The sequence below is a fragment of the Arvicanthis niloticus genome, chromosome 8 (genome assembly GCF_011762505.2).
Source record: "Arvicanthis niloticus isolate mArvNil1 chromosome 8, mArvNil1.pat.X, whole genome shotgun sequence".
Classification (NCBI taxonomy): Eukaryota; Metazoa; Chordata; class Mammalia; order Rodentia; family Muridae; genus Arvicanthis; species Arvicanthis niloticus.
Window position 1 is genome coordinate 2,520,936 of NC_047665.1, and position 17,826 is coordinate 2,538,761.

The 17,826-nt window shown below is 40.2% G+C and overlaps 1 protein-coding gene across 2 annotated transcripts; it reads right to left on the reverse strand.

Annotated features, from left to right (window-relative positions):
- Positions 1 to 545: 545 nt before the first annotated feature.
- Positions 546 to 16,649, reverse strand: LOC117713997 (uncharacterized). Of its 2 annotated transcripts, none has more exons than XM_076938877.1 (4): positions 16,195 to 16,649; positions 5,353 to 5,479; positions 5,099 to 5,159; positions 546 to 3,785 (listed from the first exon to the last, which is right to left on the reverse strand). In XM_076938877.1, exons 1-4 carry the CDS (start codon positions 16,195 to 16,197, stop codon positions 2,822 to 2,824), a joined length of 1,155 nt encoding a protein of 384 aa, XP_076794992.1. In that variant the 5' UTR covers positions 16,198 to 16,649; the 3' UTR covers positions 546 to 2,821. The 2 variants fall into 2 exon arrangements, with proteins under 2 accessions (XP_076794992.1, XP_076794993.1); XM_076938878.1 differs by having other exon boundaries at positions 623 to 3,785; positions 15,769 to 16,569.
- Between the last annotated feature and the right edge of the window lie 1,177 nt (positions 16,650 to 17,826).

Here is a 17,826-nt window from a genome sequence, read left to right on the forward strand (position 1 = left end):
TTGAGGCATGTCAAGGCTTACCCACAGAGTTTTCTTCATCATGAACTGCCTCATGAAACAGAGAGCAAGCAGACTTGAAGGCCAAGAAATCAATCCTTCTCAGTTGGGAGTGTCATTTGGAGGGATTTAGAAAATGTTCCCTTGCTGGAGAAAATATGTCACTGTGGCTGAACTTTAGTTTATATCCTCACACCATGTCTAGTTCCTACACTCTCTTTAAGGATATAGGCTGAGGGCTGGAGAGATGGCTCAGGAGCTAAGAGCACTGACTGCTCTTCCAGAGGTCCTGAGTTCAATTCCCAGCAACCACATGGTGGCTCACAACCATCTGTAATGGGATACGATGCCCTCTTCTGATGTGTCTGAAGATAGCAATAGTGTAATCACATATAATAAATACATCTTTAAAAAAAAAGGATATAGGCTGAAGACGTGAGCTCTGAACTCCCTTCTTTAGCTGCCACATATGACACTTGTTGCCCTGACATTTTCATGGTGTTCCCATATACACTTGGAAACAAGGCAATTTATTTTATTTTTTTATTGGATATTTTATTTACATTTCAGATGCCATCCCCTTTCCCCATCCCCCCTTAGAAAACCCCTATCCCATGCCCCCTTTTCCATTTTGCACTTATACATTCTTTTTAACAATGTGAATCAAAGGCTTTATAAGTTTGGTATTGCTCAATCAGAGGTGTAACCACTACCCAAGCTAGATATATCAAATATCTTTAACTGGTGGAGATACATGAACATCTGCCTCCCTGTCTCCCCCGGCTTTCTCTCTTTCATCACCTAGCTTCTCTTCTCCTTCTCCTCCTCCTCTTCTTACTCCTTCTCTTCCTCTCAGTACTCCTCCCACCTTAGCTCCTCCTACATATCACCCTTCCAGAAACAAGGCAATTTAAATGCTTTTAAATGTTGTCTTAATATCGAGGTTTGGTTTCTTGCTATGTAATGTGATGTTAAGTTCAGGACACTAAAACCTGGTTGCCCCAGATAAGGACACAGATCCAAGTGAATGAAGCTATGTGACCTTGCCATCAAGTCACTTCCAACTGGTGAGTAAAGATGACAACAATCCATAGCTGGACAGAAGAGACAGAGACAGGCTTTAGGGAGACTGGACTTGGGGTTGGAAGAGAAACGCAAGGAGGAGAAGAAAGTTGACAGAGAAAAAGCAATCTTAGGTTAGGCCAATAATAAAATAATAGCCATGTGGGATGACTGATTGGAGTTAGGAGCCCAGACAAAACAAGGCAAACTTTACGATAAAATTATTCGCTGAGATATACACATAATAGCATAGAGAATAGATGTCAGCCAATCTCTCGTGATGATTAAGGCTTTTTATAAATATAAAGATTGCATGTTTCTTTTTCTTAGAAAATGAATGGTCAAAGGTGGGGTAGAAATCCTGGTTTGGGATTCAATTTTTCTACAATACCTTAGACATTATACTACAGCAAAAAAATGCACTAATATGAACCCATAAAATTTTATACCTGAACGAGTAATTTCAAGGGCTTAAAGTGAACTGTGAAATCTAAGCCTTATCAATGAAAATCATAGGAATTTTTCCCTGTGAGTTTATAGGTACAAACAAAACAGAGACATCATCATTCTTGAGTATATAGTTGACACATGCTAGAGCTCTTCTCAAGAATGAATAACTTTGTGTAACTTAATGTAAGTGGGTTGGCTAAAGATGTTACCAAGTCCATCAGAGTCACAGAGTGCTTTAATTGTGAGTTCTTCTAGATCTTAAAAGACTACTGTGACATGCAATCTTTAACAGATTGATCACCTGCGAAAGGTTTTACTCTACATAAAGATACCACAAAGTACAAAATTTTACCACATTGACTACATTTATTGGGGCTCCCTGCAGCATTCATTTTTCTCATGACTTCTAAAATGACCGGTACATGAACAAACTTTACCACATTGCTGGCTTTCATGAGGTTTCTTCTAAGTTTTTGTTATTAAGTGATAAATGTCACCTGCAAAGGCCTTACGACATTATTCACAAAGGTTTCTCTCTTTGGAGTGTTCTTTTATATATTCTGAGGTATATTATGTGCTCCTTTATGTGTTCTAAGATGACTGTGATATGCAAAGGTTTACCACATTATGTACATTTATAAGGTCTCTATGTGTGTGTTTGTGCGTGTCTGTCTTTGTATCTCCAGTACTTACTCTTGCAGCATTAGATAAATATGCTGGGCATAGGCTTTTCCACATTGTTTATATTCAGGTTTCTTGGCAATATAAATATGTTCATGATGATTAACACTATGATCACATTCATAAGGTTTCTCTCCAGTATGTTCATTTACACATTCAGAAGGGATGGCGTTGTAAAAAGTCTTTCCTACATTCATTACCTTTGTAGGTTTTCTTTCCAGTATGTATTCATTTATGCTTTTGGAGATGACCATGTTTTGAAAAGGCTTTCTCACACTGATTACACTTGTAAGATTTCTTTCCAGTATGTTTTCTTTTATGACTTTGTAGATTATAATGTTGAGAAAAGCCTATGTCACATAGATTACATTTGTAGGGTTTAACTCCAGTATGAATGCTTCCATGAGTTTTAAGATGACTGTGATTTATAAAGATGTGATCACAGCAGTTACATTTGTAGGTTTTCTCTACCATATATATATATATATTTTTTATGTATTTTCAGACTATTCAGTTGGGACAAGGCTTGATCGAATTCATTACATTTGTAAGGTTTCTCTACAGTATGAATCCTTTCATGCATGTGAAGACTTCAGAGATGTAAGAAGGCTTTACCACAGTGATTACATTTCTAGAGTGTCTCTCGAGTATGAATTCTTTTATGTTTCTTGAGACTATCATGTCCTGAAAAAGCTTTCTCACATTCATTACATTTGTAGGGTTTCTCTCCTGTATGTGTTCTTTTATGCTTCTGGAGATAACTATGGTGGGAAAAGGCTTTCTCACATTGATTACATTTGTAGGGTTTCTCTCCAGTATGAAATCTTTTATGTGTTGCAAGACTACTGTTTTGGAAAAAGGCTTTTTCACATTGATTACATTTGTAGGGTTTCTCTCCTGTATGTGTTCTTTTATGCTTCTGGAGGTTACAGTGTTGGAAAAAGGCTTTATTGCATTCATTACATTTGTAGGGTTTTTCTCCAGTATGAAATCTTTTATGTGTTGCAAGACTACTCTTTTGGAAAAAGGCTTTCTCACATTGATTACATTTGTAGGGTTTCTCTCCTGTATGTGTTCTTTTATGCATCTGGAGGTTATAGTGTAGAGAAAAGTCTTTATCACATTGAAAACATTTGTAGGGTTTCTCTCCTGTATGTATTCTTTTATGATTCTGGAGGTGACAGTGTTGGAAAAAGGCTTTATCACATTGATTACATTTGTAGGGTTTCTCTCCAGTATGAATCCTTTCATGCATGTGAAGACTCGAGGGATGTAAGAAGGCTTCATCACATTCATTATATTTGAAGGATTTGTCTCCACTATGAATTCTTTCATGACTTTTAAGATGACTGTGTTTTGCAAAAGCTTTACCATGTTGATTACATTCATAGGGTTTCTGTCCAATTTGTGTGCTTTTACTTAGTTGGCTACTTGTGTAAGGTGCAAAGGCTTCGACACACTGAATATCTTCATAAGGTGTCTTTTCTGTATGAAAACTTTCATGTCTTTGAGCATGACTGGGAGCATGTAAAGCAAAGGCTTTGCCACACTGTGTATATTCAGAGGGTTTCTCTGCGCTCTGACTTCTTTCATGCCTGAGAAGAAAATTGGCACATGTGAAAGCTTTACCACAGCTGGACGGTGGTGGCACACACCTTTGATCCCAGCACCTGGGAGGCAAAGGCAGGTGGATTTCTGAGTTCAAGGCCAGCCTGGTCTACAGAGGGAGTTCCAGGACGGCAAGGGCTACACAAAGAAACCTTAGTCTTGAAAAACCATAAAAGAAAGCTTTATCACACTGATAAATACTTTTGTCTGTAAGAATTAATGGTACTATTTGTCTAAATATAAAGAAGAACCAGACCTTAAGATTTTATTTCTTTTTTTACATTCATGCTGTTCCCTTCATTATGGGTTGTTTTTCACTTTCAAAGATACCTGAGCTTCTATGAGCATTCATTATATAGCTCAGCTTTACATATTGTTTTTTGAATCAAACGTTTTTCTCACACTTGATAAAAAGTGGAAGAATTCAGAGCTTTAACACACTGACTGTATTCCAATTGTTACTATACTATGCATCATATTTGCAAAATGAATCAGGAGAAATAGAAGCATTTCTATACTCCTAATATTCAATAAAAATTTCTACAGAATGAGGTTGTTGATGTATTGCCAATGAAATTTGAAAAGCAATTAATTGTAAACTTGTATCATGTTCAAAATGTCTACACTGTCATCCATTATATATCTTCTACTTTTTATCAGATATATATATATATATATATATATATATATATATATATATAGACATTGTTTCCATAAATATCCCTTTTATATACAGATATAGTTTATATCTATTATGATACATTATATACTTACAAAAGGAAGACTAACAAAAAAGTTTGAACATTGCATTCACAAGGTTTGATTTTTTGTTCCTCATAGACATGTGATGTAGGGATCAAGGTTACTGCACAACATCCTTGATACCTCCAAGAAGCTGCTTGTCTCTAGAAACTTACCTATGTCACTACTAATAAATGAGTAACGTGAGCTTTACTATAGACTCTTTGCTTCTTAGAAGCTTTTGGACATATATTTATCAGCTATTCAGCTACACAATGAGCAGAAACTGACTGCCAGTTGTACAGTGTTGCTCTGATAGGGCTATGTTTCAAATGTAGATATATACTAAGGCATTGTTGCCATGTCCTCTTTCTTAAATGAATGCCTTGCAAAAGCAAATCAGATACAGGACACTGAGGACATGGTTTTGTTACAATGTAACCATCATCAATACACTTAAAGCTGTGCTCATTTACACTGTTGCTTTTCCTTAAAACTTTCAGCACATTTTAAAATTTATTCAAAGGCATATTTGTAGGAGCTTCCACACGAAAATTACCTTCTGAGTCTTCTAGATCTTTGACAATGTTCTTCCAAATTTTGGTCTTCCCAATTAAATCCTAAAACAGAGGAACAGAACATGTATGTATGGACATTGTGTAAAGTGTAAGTTACTATCTTCAGTGAACCAGTGAGTCATGCATGACTTCTAAACCAAAGTCTGCATCCATGTGAACTGAATTACAGAAGTGCATCAAAGGAAAGAAACTGTTTTCTCCAATTTTAATCAGGAAAGGGAATTCACAGTCTTACCTATAGCACTGAGGTTCCTGTAGGTCTCCAGCATGACATCTTTGTAGAGCTTCTTCTGGGGAGAATCCAGCAAAGCCCACTCTTCCTGAGTGAAGTTCACACGCACGTCCTCATAAGTCACTGCACTCTAGAGTATCCCATACATGAGTAGAAAAGAAAGCACAACAGAGACAACATTGGGCATGTCTTCTTCATAGACAATGTATTCCTATAATTCTGGGGCCTGCCCCTCTTATTTCCTGACACTGAAGTAATGCTATATCTACCAAATTATATTACAAGGAAACTTAATAATGAGGTTCACCCCTGTCATTTCTCAGCCCTTTGAATAGGATCCAGCCTTTCCAGAGAAATGTCAATTCCAGATATAAAGAACAGACAAGGTCTACAAGATCAATAGTGCTTACCAGATTTCAAAGAAATTTTATGAACATTAACAATTACTGACTATAAAAATCAGTAACCAAGCTGGGTCTATTGGCTTAAGCCTTTAACACTACAGTCAGAATACAGAGGCAGAAAGTATCACACTGAGTCAGACCCCAGTGTGATGTATCACAATGAGTTCTAGGACAGCCAAAGGTCTATAGTAATACCCTATATCTTCTGCCAGAATTAACTAATCAAACTGGAAACATAGAAAGAACACATAGGGTTTTCCTTAAGTTCTAATTTTTGTAAAGATGTTATTTATCGCACCTCCATTCTACCAGTTCCTAAACTATTTGTCAAATTTATCCAATGAAACTGAATTATGAAAGAGAACATTTAGAACTTCTATAAATCAGACCTCAAGTTTCCCTATATGTCCTCCCAGTGCACACCAAAAGCCTCTGTGTACACACTGGGCAGTCACAGTATCAGCACCACAGCATCCAATGGCCATAACTGCAGAGCCTCCCTTCCCTGAGGAATCCACTCTTAGGGAGGAAACAAAGTCAATCACCTCTACCCAGATCAAAACATGTGTAAACAGAATATTGTGGGTCTCAGTTCATCCTAGTTCCAGCAGACTAGAGACTCTGATAGCTCTACTGATGTGCTCTTCCTGGGCTGGAGTCTGTTGTTCTCATCTTCTCCAAGGTAGGTCTGTGGTCTCTGTCAGAGCTATAAGTGGGTGTGGCTGAGGAGAATCCTAGAAGAACCTGCATGCTATCTTTCACTGATGCTTCTGACTGCTAGCCCTGCCCATGTCCCTCATTAGCTTGGACAACCCGGCTAGGCCTCAGGAACTTAGCATCTGCCCTACTGGAGGGTTAGTGATCAAGTGACTCACACAGGACAGTTCTTCCCAGATCCACCCTTCCACATGATGTTATCAGTGAAGTCAATTCATACACTGGGGATCCTCTTCATTTGTAATTACCCCCAAGATGACAGAGACCTCAGAACACACTCATGCATGGTATTTCTTCCTTCCCACGGACCAGTATGAACATCCTGGAAGGTGTTGCAGGACTATCTCCCAGGAACTGGCTGTCAGGATCATGATTGACTGTGCAAAGTAATTCTCAATTATATAGGATCAGTCAAGCCTGAGCTACAGAACATACTGCTATGAATAGAGACAAATAATCAAAACAATTAGGAAAAAAGTGAAAATATTAGTGATCAGGATACGTTGGGGAATTGAAACAAGTAACAGATTAGGCTATGATTCTTTAACAAATGAAATTTATAAAGTGATGCCAGCCAGGCAGTGGTGGCACACACCTTTGATCCCAGCACCTGGGAGGCAGAGGCAGGTGGGTTTCTCAGTTCAAGGCCAACCTGGTCTACAGAGTGAGTTCCAGGACAGCCAGGGCTATACAGAGAAACCCTGTCTCAAAAAACCAAAAATAAATAAAACAAAACAAATATAAAGTAATGCCAACAATGGACTTTTGGGAAAGATATATAACACACAGGTATATTGACTTTGAAAAAGAGCAGCCCATTCCCTGGCGGAAACAATGGCATTAATGAAATACTTTTTGATATTGCCCCTATGTGGACTGGTAGTTGCTGAGTCCTGGAACCTGACACACACAGCTGCAGCCAATGCATGGGCTGTGTCTCAAGTATCTAAGCTGACTAAGTATATGGATGAGGACCACACATATTCACATAGGACAGTACCCTAATAGGAAATTTCAATAGTCATTGGATCAACCTAATCTCTCCAAATTGTACACTGACCAATCTTGTGTCTTTATATTAAAATATACAAATTAACACATGCTAGGAAATTACAAAATCACCTATCCTGTGCAAATCATGACCTTCTTCATAACAGTGAGCCCTGCAGCTGCTGCCTTAACCTTTAGTTAGTCTGTGATCTAGCTATTGCCTACCCTGTTTCACTCTGCACTGTACACAGGACACTGTTCCTCCTATTCTGGACTGAGGGCAGATGCCATGCTCCACATGCAAATCCTTTCCCTGTTAACTCAATGCATAGTTCATTATCTGACTCAAATGTGTAATTTTAAAACTCTGTTGTGGTATTGACTTTTTACTTAAGAATTTAGAAACTTTAATCAACAGAAAAGCAAGGCCATTGCCCTGGGAGCAACAGACTGAAAACATGGCTCTGTGAGGCAACATAGCTTGTTTCTTGTGTCAGAAACATGTTCCTAAAAGGCTGAAAATCCAGCTGTTCTAAAACTAGTATGCCTTCCCAGGGAGGGAATAACTCAACACACAATTCAAAGATTAATTTAAAAAAAATCTCCCCTTCTCTTGGTCCTTTCTGCTAACACAGACTCCTAGCTAGTCTCCTCCCCTGAAGATACCACATCCTGAGGCATCCCAGGAGATCTGTTGCACTCAGGGCATCTGATCCACAGCTGGAGACATCCCAGATCTACTGCATTCAGGGTAACTGGCACTAGAACAGGAGGCATCCTAGGAGATCTGCTGCTCACAGGGTAACTGAGCAACTGGTTGCCAGCTTGTCTGCTTCCCTGAAGACACCACAGCTTGAATGCATCCCAGGAGTTCCCCTGTACACAGGGCAACTGGGCAACTGACACCACAGTCTGAAGACCTCCTAGGGACCCTGTGGCATGCAGGGCAACTGACACAACAGACTGAAAGCCTATCTGGAAGTCTGCTGCACACAGGGAAACAGAAACCACAGTCCATAGGCCCCACTGCAGAACAGCTTCACACAGGACAATAGCTTGACTGCTCCTCTGAATATCCAACAGTCTGAGGGCCCGCCAGGAGATCTACTACAGCCAGGGCAACAGATCAGCAGCTTCTCTGCCCCTCTGAAGTACCCCCAGTTGGAAGGCCCCACAGGAGGTCTGCTACAGCCAGGTCTACAGGACTACCAAGATACCTGAAACAAACCAGGGACAAAAGAAACAGTCTCCAGACAGAGTCACCCAGACCAGAAAATACCAGGGATAACCAGATGGCAAGAGGCAAGCACAAGACCATAAACAACAGAAGCCAATATAGGTGGGCATCATCAGAACCCAGTTCTCCCACCACAACAAGCCCTGAATGTACCAACACATCTGAAAATCAAGAACCTGACCTAAAATCCTATCTCATAAAGGTAATATCATGAAGATAATAGAGTTCTTTAAGGAGGATATAAATAACTTGGTGAAAGAAAGACAGTAAAACACTGGTAAACAGGTAAAAGACCTTAAAGAGGAAACAAATAAATCCCTTAAAGAAATACAGGAAAACATAATCAAACAGGTGAAGGAATTGCATAAAGCAATACAAGACCTAAAAGTGGAAGGAGAAACAATAAAGAAAACACAAATGGAGGCAAACATGGAAATGTAAAACCTAGGAAAGGGGTCAGGAATTACAGATGCAAGCATCACCAACAGAATATAGGAGACAGAAGAGAGACTCTCAGGTGTAGAAGATAGAAAACCCAAAACATAGAAAATTTCTAACCCAAAACATCCAGTAAGTTCTGGACTCACAAAAAAGACCAAATCTAAGAATAACTGGAATAGAGAAGAACAAAGATTGACAGCTCAAAGGATCTGAAAACTTCTTCAACAAAGTCACAGAAGAAAACTTGCCCAAGCTAAAGAAAAAGATGGCTGTAAAGGTACAAGAAGCCTATAGAACACCAAATAAACAGGACCAGAAAAGAAAATCCTCCAGTCACATAATGATCAAACTCCTAAACACATAGAACAAAAAAAGAATATTAAAACCTGCAAGGGAAAAGGGCCAATTGACATACAAAGATAGATCTATCAAAATTAGACCAGACTTTTCAACAGAGGCTATGAAAGCCAGAAGAGCCTGGTCAGAGGTCATGCAGACTCTAAGAGAACCCAAATGCCAGCCAAGGATACTATACCCAGCAAAACTCTCAAGGAACATAGATGGAGAAACCAAAATATTCCAGGACAAAACCAAATTCAAACAGTGTCTACCTACCAATTCAGCCCTACAGAAAATCCTAGAAGAAAAACTCCAACACAAGGAAGGTACCTACACCAAAGAAAACACTAGATACTAAGTATCTCACAACAAAGACAAAAGGAGAGAATCACAAGCACATAAAGCCACCTACAAAATCAAATATAACAGTAACCAACAGTCACCTGTCTTTAATATCTCTCAATATGAATGGACTCAACTCACCTATAAAAAGACAGAAGCTAACAGACTAGATTCGCAAACAAGATCCAGCATTTTTGCTGCATATAAGAAGCACATGTCTATAACAAAGGCAGGCACTACCTCAGAGTATTAGGATGGAAAAAGGTCTTCCAAGCAAATGGTCCCAAGAAATAAGCTGGAGTAGCCATCCTACTATCCAATAAAATACTTTCAACCAAAAGTTATCAAGCATCATGAGGAAGGACACTTCATATTCATCAAAGGGAAAATTCACCTAAAGAAAATCTTAATTCTGAACATTTATGCACCAAATGCAAGGGCACCCACATTCATTAAGGAAACTTGACTAAAGCTCAAAAGACACATTGAAAGCCACACAATAATAGTGGGAGACTTCAACATCCCACTCTCACCAACGGAAAAGCCGTCCAACAGAAACTAAACAGAGACACAGTGAAACTAATAGAGGTTATGAGCCAAAGGGATTTAACAGATATCTACAGAACATTTCACCCTAAAACAAAAGAATATACCTTCTCTCAGGACCTCGTGGTACCTCCTTCACAACTGATCACATAATTGGTCACAAAACAGGCCTCAACAGATATAAGAAGACTGAAATAATCCCATGAATCCTATCAGTTCACCATGGCCTCATGCTGGTCTTCAAGAACAGCAAAAACAACAAAAATCCCACATACACATGGAGACTCAACCATTCTCTACTCAATGATAACTTGGTCATGGAAGAAATAAAGAAATTAAAAACTTCCTGGAATTTCATGAAAAGGATGACATATCACACCCAAACTTATGGGACACAATGAAAGCAGTGCTAAAAGGACAATTCATACTGCTAAGTGCCCTGGTAAAGAAACTGGAAATATCTTACACTAGCAATTTAACAGCACACCTGAGAGCTCTATGACAAAGAGAAGCAAACTCACACAAGTGTACATGGCAGGAAATAGTGAAACTCAGGGCTGAAATCAACCAAATAGAAACAAAGAGAACAAAACAAAGAATCAACAAAACCAAAAGCTGGTTTTTTTAGAGACTCACGATAAACAACCCCCTAGCCAAACTAACTAAAGGGCCCAAAGGCAGTATCCAAATTAACAAAATCAGAAAGGAAAAGGGAGACATAACAACAGAAACAGAGAAAATTCAAAAAAATCATCACATCCTACTACCAAAACCTATATTCAACAAAACTGGAAAATCGAGATGGAATGGATGGTTTTTCCAGACAGATGCCACATACCAAAGTTAAATCAAAGAAGGGGTAAACTAAACAGGCTCATATCCCACAGAGAAAGTCATTAAAAACCTCCCAAACAAAAAAAGCCCAGTGCCAGACTGATTTAGTGTAGAATACCAGACCACCAAAGAAGACCTGATACCAATATTCCTCAAACTCTTCCATAAAATAGAAACAGAAGGAACACTACATAATCTGATACCTAAACCATACAAGGACCCAACCAAAAAACAGAATTTCAGACCAATCTCCCTTATCAATATCAATGCAAAAATACTCAATAAAATCTTGCAAACCAAATCCAAGAACACATCAAAACCATCATTCACCATGATAAAGTAGGCTTCATCCCAGGGATGCAAGGTTGGTTCAGTATATGAAAAACCATTAATGTAACCTATTATATAAACAAAGTCAAAGAAAAAAACACATGATCATCTCCTTAGATGCAAAAAAAAAGCAATTGACAAAATACAACACCCCTTCATGTTAAAGGTAATGGAGAGATCAGGAATTCAAGGCCCATACTTATCCATAATAAAAGCAATTTACTGCAAACCAACAGGCAACATCAAATTAAATGGAGAGATACTTGCAGGAATCCCAGTTAAATAGTGGATGAGACAAGGATGCCCACTCCCCCCATGTCTATTCAACACAGTACTCAAGGTGCTAGCTAGAACAATAAGACATCAAAAAGAGATCAGGGGGATACAAACTGGCAAAGAAGAAAGATATCACTATTTGCAGATGATATGATAGCATACATAAGTGACCCCAAAATTCTACCAGAACTTCTCCAGCTGATAAACAACTTCAGCAAAGTGGCCAGATATAAAAATAATTCAAATAAATCAGTAGCCTTCATTTAACAAATAATAAACAGGTCGAGAAAGAAATTAGAGAAACAACTCCCTTCACAATAGCCACAAATAACATAAAATATCTTGGGGTAACTCTAACCAAACGAGTGAAAGATCTGTATGGCAATAACGTCAACTCTCTCAAGAAAGAAATCAAAGATCTCAGAAAGTGGAAAGATCTCCCATGTTCATGGATTGATAGAATTAACATGGTAAAAATGACCATCCTTGGGGCTGGTGAGATGGCTCAGTGGTTAAGAGCACTGACTACTCTTCCAGAGGTCCTGAGTTCAATTCCCAGCAACCACATGGTGGCTCACAACCATCTGTAATGACATCTGATGCCCTCTTCTGGTGTGTCTGAAGACAGTGACAGTGTACTCACATAAAGTAAATAAATCTTTTAAAAAAAATGACCATCCTACCAAAGGCAATCTACAGATTCAATGCAATCACCATCAAAATTGCAACACAGTTCTCCAAAGAGATGGAAAAAGCATTTCTCAAATTCATCTGGAAAGGGAAAAAACCCAGAATAGTGAAAACAATTCTTAACAATAAAAGAAGGCAGAAGCCGGGCAGTAGTGGCGCAGGCCTTTAATCCCAGCACTTGGAGGCAGAGACCTGGTCTACAGAGTGAGTTCCAGGACAGCCAGGGCTACACAGAGAAACCCTGTCTCTAAAAACCAAAAAACAAAAAATAAAAAAAAAAACAAAAGAAGGGCAGAGGTAATCACCATCCCCGACCTCAAGCTCTACTACAGACCAATAGTGATTAAAAAAAAAAAAAAAAAAACCTGCGTGGTATTGGTACAGAGACAATTATTGGAACAGAACTGAAGACCCAAAAATAAAACCACACACTAGCCCACACTTGATCTTTGACAAAGAAGCCAAAAATAAAAAATTGAAAAAAGAACGCACCTTCAATAAATGGTGTTGGTCTAACTGGCTGTTTGTATGTAGAAAAATGAAAATAGAGCCAAATTTGTCACCTTGCACAAAGCTCAATTCCAAGTGGGTCGATGGCCTCAACATAAATCCAGATACACTGAGTCTAATAGAAGAGAAAGTGGGGAAGAGACTTGATGTCATAGGCACAGTGGGAAATTTCCTAAACAGAATTCCAATGGTTCACCATCTAAGATCAAGAATTGATAAATTGGACCTCATGAAACTGGAAAGCTTCTGTAAGGCAAAAGACATAGTCAATTAGACAAATCAGCAACCTACAGATTGGAAAAAATCTTCACTAATCCCACATCTGATAGAAAGCTAACATCCTAAATATATAAAGAACTCAAGAGCTAACCACTAAAAAATACCCAAACACTTCAATCAAGAAATGGAGTATAGAACTAAATAAAGAATTCACAACAGAGGAATCTCGAATAGCTGAGAATACCTAAAGAAATGTTCAAAGTCCTTAGTGATCAGAGAAATGCAAATCAAAACAACCCCTACATTACACCAATCAGAATGGCTAAGATCAAAAGCTCAGGTGACTGAGAACACATGTTGGTATGAATGTGGAGAAGAAGGAACATTTCTCCATTGCTGATAGGATGGCAAAGTGCTACAACCACTCTGGAAATCAATCTGGAGGTTCTTCAGAAAATTGGAACTACATCTACCTGAAGACCCAGCAACAACACTCTTGGGAATATATCCAAAAGATGCCCCACCATGCCATAGGGGAATGTGTTCCACTATTTTCATAGTGGCCTTATTTGTGATAGCCAGATTCTGGAAACAACCCAGATAGATTTCCCACGACAGAATGGATACAGAAAATGTGGTTCATTTACACAATGGAATACTACTCAGCTATTAAGAACAAGGACATTCTGAGTTTTGCAGGCAAATGGATAGAACTAGAAAATATCATCCTGAGTAAAGTACTCAGACCTCAAAGGACAGACATGATATGTACTCATTAATAAGTGGATATTAGCCAAAACCAAAAAAACATAACAAAGCAAACAAACAAACAAACACCCCAGGATACAGTCCGCAGAACTCAAAAACCCAAGACTGCTCTCAAAAAGACCCAAAAAGCAGCTGAAAGAGTCAGATGTAGATATGTGTACCCAACCAATGGACAAAAGCTGCTGACCCCTGTGGCTGAATTAGAGAAAAGCTTGAAGAAGCTGAAGAGGAGGGCAACCCTGTAGGAGGACCAGCAGTCTCAATTAACTTGGATCCCCAAGACCTCTGACACTGGACCACCAACCAGGCAGCATACACCAGCTGACATGAGGCCCCCAACAGGTCTACAACAGAGGACTGTCGGGTCTGGGTTCAGTCAGAGAAGATGCACCTAATCCTCAGGAGACTGGAGGCCCCAGGGACTTAGAGGTCTGGTGGGTTGGGTGGTGGGAACATCCTCCTGGAGACAGGAGGGTGGGGAGGAAGTATGGGATGTGGGACAGTGGGAGGGTGGACCAGGAGGAGAATAAAATTGGGAGTGTAAATAGAATAATAATAACAAGAAAAAAAATCACTGTGAAGATAGCATTAATGTAGCTTTGGTTAAAAAGGAGCCAACCTAGAAGAGATTCTGCATTCCACACATGTTGTTATCCTTAACTCTTTTTTAGGTTCTCACCCCACGTTATAATGTGAACAATTTAAGGACGGACTCAACACTCATGCTGATCAAGTCAGCCACTTAGGCAGAAGGGAGATTTACATAGCAAAGATATTCTACAATTATTTCTTAAGTATACCAGTGTCCTGAAACAGCAGGTCATTCTGCACTGGCACAGTCCTAAAGGAAATGTCTCAGAAGTGGCAAAAGATAGGAAAAGTAGAAGATACAAAGTATAAACTTGGGGTGGTTAGCCAGGAGATAAGGCTCATGCTGAGGAAGCTTCTGGAGAATAGCAGCTTGTACACTACCTGCAGGGAACATGCAAAGAAATGGGAGACTTCAATGAAGTCGCAGAAACTACCACTCAATGGAACAAAGAAAGGAGGAATCTGATCAAACAGTGCTGCTCTAGGAGAACACAGGTCATCCATCAACATTACTGACCACGCCTACAGTGCTTAGTGACTGATACCAGCAGCCCCATGTGGTAGGAACTGGTGGATTCTCAGCATAAGAGACAACCCCTCTCCTAAGGGCCTGGCCCCAGACCATTACCAGCTCTTCAAAGAATATGCCTGTTTTTAGAAAAAGAGCTCTTTTTGTCTGTTTGTCAATACCTCATGGTCTTAGGAAAAGGTCCCAAGGCCTAGGCCCCAGTTTGTTACAGGCTCAACTAAGAATGTTGCTGAGTTTGAGAGGGAGTTAGTCATTCTCCATCCATGCAGGCCTCAGGGATAGCCTTGCCTGATCAGGCCAGTCCTCACCCGAGTGGTGTCACCAGATGTCTTGCCCATGTGCCACATCTATGCTTTTTCAAGAAGAAAAATGGTCCTTTATGGTACACCAGGCCTTAGTGTTGGTCGAGAGCCTGAAATGTTTCATTGTGCAGCTTGTTAAAGGGTTGGTCTGTGATCTGGGGATGGGACTATTTGTTAATCAGGGTTGTCTCCTTTGTTATGATCTGGAGCCATATTTCCCTACCACCCTGATGAACAAACACGTGCATCCTATGCACATCCTAATCTCTAAGATGCTTGGTCAGCACAGTACTTACCTGTGGGTGTTTTAGAAGCAGTCCCTCCCTCAGCTAAACCCTCCTTAGTGCGACTTACCACTTTTTCTCATTGGAAAATCCTTCACATCAGCGATTCTACTCTTCTTATCACAGCTTAAATTTGGAGTGCTAGCGATTGCCTGAGATGGGGTTTACAACCACCACAAAATTAACTCCAAATGGATCTTAAATGGCCAGTGCACATAGTCTAGAAGATACCAGACAAAAGAGGCCTCTCTGAATTTGGCATCCTGCTAAGGATGTTTCTACATGCAGGCCCTTGCTCCAAACGGTCTGTGCAGCTGCAGATCTCGTAATGAAGTTATTCAGATGTCACCGCTGAGTATATGTAGTGGCTAAGACCTACATGGAACCTGACAGGTGGCTGTTAGTTTCCAACTGCCCCTGGGGAGGGCCAACCACCCGGACTCTTGCTTCTCAGACCACCTCTCCTTCAGGTTAGGAGCAGTGTTCCCATGCTCACCATGATGAGACTCAGTAGCTAGCAGGCACTCCCCTAAGGCACCCAGCAGCACAGGTCAAACCATGTCACACCAACCATACAAGCTCTCCTCAGTGGAGCTGAACCCAGAGCAGGAAAGGAAGTTCCTGGAAAAAACCCGCCTCTTCTTCTGGAGGCCCTGATTGGCCAGTGAATCTTGAGTGACAAGAGCACTGCCCTTAGGGTTAGAGTGTGCTGAAAGCAAGCAGCATAGAGTGTCCTGCCCCAAGAATTCAGTCCAGGACTTCACACTTTTCAGATCTGCAAGATTTTTTGTTTCAGTATCACGTCTGCCTGTCCTCTAATAACCTGTCTTTCTGTCTACCAGCACTCAGCATGAACATCTTCTTCTTCCTCTTTCTAATCCTCCTCCTCCCCATTTCTCCTCCTCCCTCTTCCCCTCCTCCTCATGCTGCTGTGTGTAGTCCTCCTCCTCCTCCTCCTCCTCCTCCTCCTCCTCCTCCTCCTCCTCCTCCTCCTCCTCCTCTTCTACTTCCTACTCTCCTCCTACTCCTAGAATCGAGAGAGATAGCTGGCACAGTCCACTACTCACCTTGGCGCAATGTGAAGTACATGAGCCACAGGCAGAAGGCCTCCAAGGATATTAGCAATTAAAGAGCGATTTTAAAAACAATTTGTGATTTTTGTTTTCGTGATTTTACACTATGTCAGGAATACTGCAGCTAATATTCACCTGCTACACATTGTAAGGGTCCAAAAATCACTGTACACCCCAGATCAGATAGTATGCAAAAACAAAACATAATATTCTGCAGAAACAACCAGCATTCTTTAAAATGGCAACCCCTGACAAAGGCACTCAGACCCCCTTAAAAGAAACAGATGGGACTCCCTAGAAGGATACGGTAATCTAAAATTTCATTGGTGGGTGCTAGGGGGTCACAGGTTGTCAGTGATCTGCATTCGTATGTCATGAACTTATCACCACATGATGAAATAGGGCTGCCCAGCCCAGATGGCCCATTCTGAGGTATTTCTCCATTTCTGTGGTTATCCCCAGTTTGGTCTCTGGGAGGGGGGTCCTATGATCTTCTTGTGAGTCTTATGGTCTGTTCCTAGACCTGGTGTCTTATGACTTACTTTTGGGACTTATGGTTGATTCCTGAAACTGGTACCGTATGGCCTTTTTAAAATAAGGACTGGTCCTCAAATGGAAACAAATGAAGTCCTTAAATGGAGACAAATTGGGTTTACTTTGCCACTTCAGTATTATTCTCCAGACTACCCTGGGAGTAAAGCAGGAAATAGATGCCAATCACGATGAGCACCATTGGGAGCCAGCAAATCTTCCTCAGTGGGAAGGTGAAAAAACCATATCTGTATCAGTAACGGTTTTCCAGATGAACAGAACTCATAGCGTGGAACTATGTATGCAGAAAGTGGATATATAAGTATGGCTCACAGAATGTGATCCAGTTGATAAAACAAAGACTGTACCAACAGAAAGTTAAAGAATACAGCAGTGCTCACTGTATATGTCTCAGCTGGTCTTCAGCATATACCAGAATTCCAAAGAAGGAGCCTGCCATGCAAGAGAAATAAAATGATCTTGCTAGCCAGAGTGTGGCAAGCAGAAAAAGAGAAGGAGCTACC

Bases quoted from the DNA above. Each gene is read 5' to 3' on its own strand.
- LOC117713997 (XM_076938877.1), bottom strand. The intron at 5,160-5,352 runs GTAAGACTGTGA...CCTCTGTTTTAG, and splicing joins CAGGAACCTCAGTGCTATAG to GATTTAATTGGGAAGACCAA. The intron at 3,786-5,098 runs GTAATTTTCGTG...TTTTCTTCTCAG, and splicing joins AGATCTAGAAGACTCAGAAG to GCATGAAAGAAGTCAGAGCG.